Source organism: Poecilia reticulata, linkage group LG8 (genome assembly GCF_000633615.1).
Source record: "Poecilia reticulata strain Guanapo linkage group LG8, Guppy_female_1.0+MT, whole genome shotgun sequence".
In the NCBI taxonomy this organism is placed as follows: Eukaryota; Metazoa; Chordata; class Actinopteri; order Cyprinodontiformes; family Poeciliidae; genus Poecilia; species Poecilia reticulata.
In genome coordinates, this window is record NC_024338.1 from 7,990,570 (window position 1) to 7,992,513 (window position 1,944).

The following is a 1,944-nucleotide window of genomic DNA, read 5'->3' on the forward strand; positions in this document are numbered from 1 at the left end:
CCCCTCTGTATTTCTACATGATACTTTCTATCCACCGACTGGCATCAGTGAAGCACTCCATCACGCTAACATGGAGTGGTGTGAAAGTGCTGACAATGTTTTTCCTGCCACCAAAGGTTGCCTGCGCCTGGTGTCCTTGTGCGGATGCATAGATAACTGTTTGCTGGGAGGAGAAGGAGGAGGAAGTAGACTTGTAAATCAAAGCTCCCGGAGTGAAATCGTGCCACAAGGACTCTGGATTACCATTAAAATGAAAACATTGTGTGGAAAGCGTTTGTATTATCCGAACAAAAAAAACCCTCCCGACCCCACTAAGGGACAAGGGTGTACAGAAAATGAATGGATGGATGGATGGAAAAAAAAAAAAAAAAAAAAAAACACAAACGCATGACATCTGAACTCTGAACATCTGACACGGGAGGAAAACGCAAGACGTCCCACCTTGAAAAGCCCCTTCAGCATGATGTCTATGATCTTGTACTGCTGGTTGATGTCATTCAGCTCCACGAGGTTCTTCAGGGCGTTCAGCTGATCTTTCCTCTTCGTCTCAAACAGCCGCTTGTCTGACAGGAGGAGGTCAGGGAGAATCAGAAGCAGCACGGATTCCCCCCCAGCTGCCCTGCACACCGATCAGAAGGATACAGATCTCCAAGTTGGAGTCGTGTCGCGGTCTCTGCGTGTCGGGGTCTGCCGAGCCGAGGGCGACGGCGGCCAGGGCCAGGATCACGGCGCTCACGCTCCACATGGTCACCAGGGGGCAGCAGAGAGGCACTCCTACGGAGGAGAAGGAGCTGTTGAACAACACAGCCACATGCGGGCTTCCTCAAGAGGCTGCATCTTTCACTTTGGAGGTCGTTTTGGTACTTTTAGCACGCGGGCCTCACCTTACSTCACATGACCAGTGAATCCAGTTCAAACCACAGGACAAGAATCTGCCTGAGCCGCGTCCTCGGATGTTGTTCCACTGTAACTGAAATGACTTTTCTCGCTCCTTCGTCTAAAGTAGCAACTTTAAAACTCTCCGTGGAACCAGAGGCAGCCAGGAAAAAGACTCAGACTCTAGCTTCAGTCTCACACTTTTCTTACACGTTGAGGCGTACTACAACTRTCGTTATTTACCAAACACAAATTAAGCCAAAATAGAAAAGCAATGTGCAGAAAACTATGGAACTGTCTTCTGTACGACGTTGTTTTGTCAATTGTATGAGGAAATTAATTAAAGCGTTGACTTTTGGTTTGATGTTCTCACGTTTATCTCCAGACAACTTTGATATGGAGTTCATTAATCAACACCCCTCCACCACTGTGCTTGGAAACTTTGTTTTTCATGAAACATTGAACATCTCTACTTTGGTTTAATCTCTCCTCTGCTTATAACTAATTCAGATGCAAAAAGAAATTGCGCTGCCGTATTCTTTTGAGAGAAAAAAAAGGCTTCTGTCCTGGTCAACCATCCAAACAAGCAGCGTTTTTTGCAGTTTTCTGGTCGATCACCAATCTTTAAAAAGCCTGACCTGCCGATTCTGATTTTGGAGCATACCTGTTGTTTTTATCTGAAAAGAAGCTAAAGAATTGTTAACCACGCACATAAAGACGTGGCCTGGTGGGCGGGTTTGTCTCACAGTAGAGCAAAAAGAGACAGCGGCTGATTTTCAGACCTTTACGGAGGTTGGTGGATAAGATAGTTTTTTTCATCTAAGCTTTGGTCAAAAATTAGGAAAATTGGACAAATTTTCAGCCTTTTTCTTTTTTCAGACTGAAAAATTATCAAGGCCTTCGCATCCCCTGGGTCTTTTGCAGTGTCTCTGAGCTCTGCACAGTCTGAACAGGGTGTGAATTTGCTGGAAAATCCAGTGCAGGGAAGGCTAGTGACCGCCTAAAATGTTTCCCACTGGTGAATGACTATTGTCGCTGTAGCATGAAGGACTTTGGGATGGTTGGAAA

The 1,944-nt window shown here is 45.8% G+C and overlaps 1 protein-coding gene across 1 annotated transcript in view; it reads right to left on the reverse strand.

Moving 5' to 3' along the window:
* Window positions 1-1,672, reverse strand: part of ccdc134 (coiled-coil domain containing 134) — a 6,221-nt gene extending 4,549 nt beyond the window's left edge. Inside the window, exons 1-2 of the mRNA XM_017306204.1 lie at window positions 643-1,672; window positions 442-563 (exon numbers count right to left, since the gene is read on the reverse strand). Of these exons, the coding sequence (XP_017161693.1) occupies window positions 442-563; window positions 643-745 (225 nt within the window). The 5' untranslated portion in view covers window positions 746-1,672. The remainder of the gene's footprint in view (window positions 1-441; window positions 564-642) is intronic.
* Window positions 1,673-1,944: the final 272 nt, after the last annotated feature.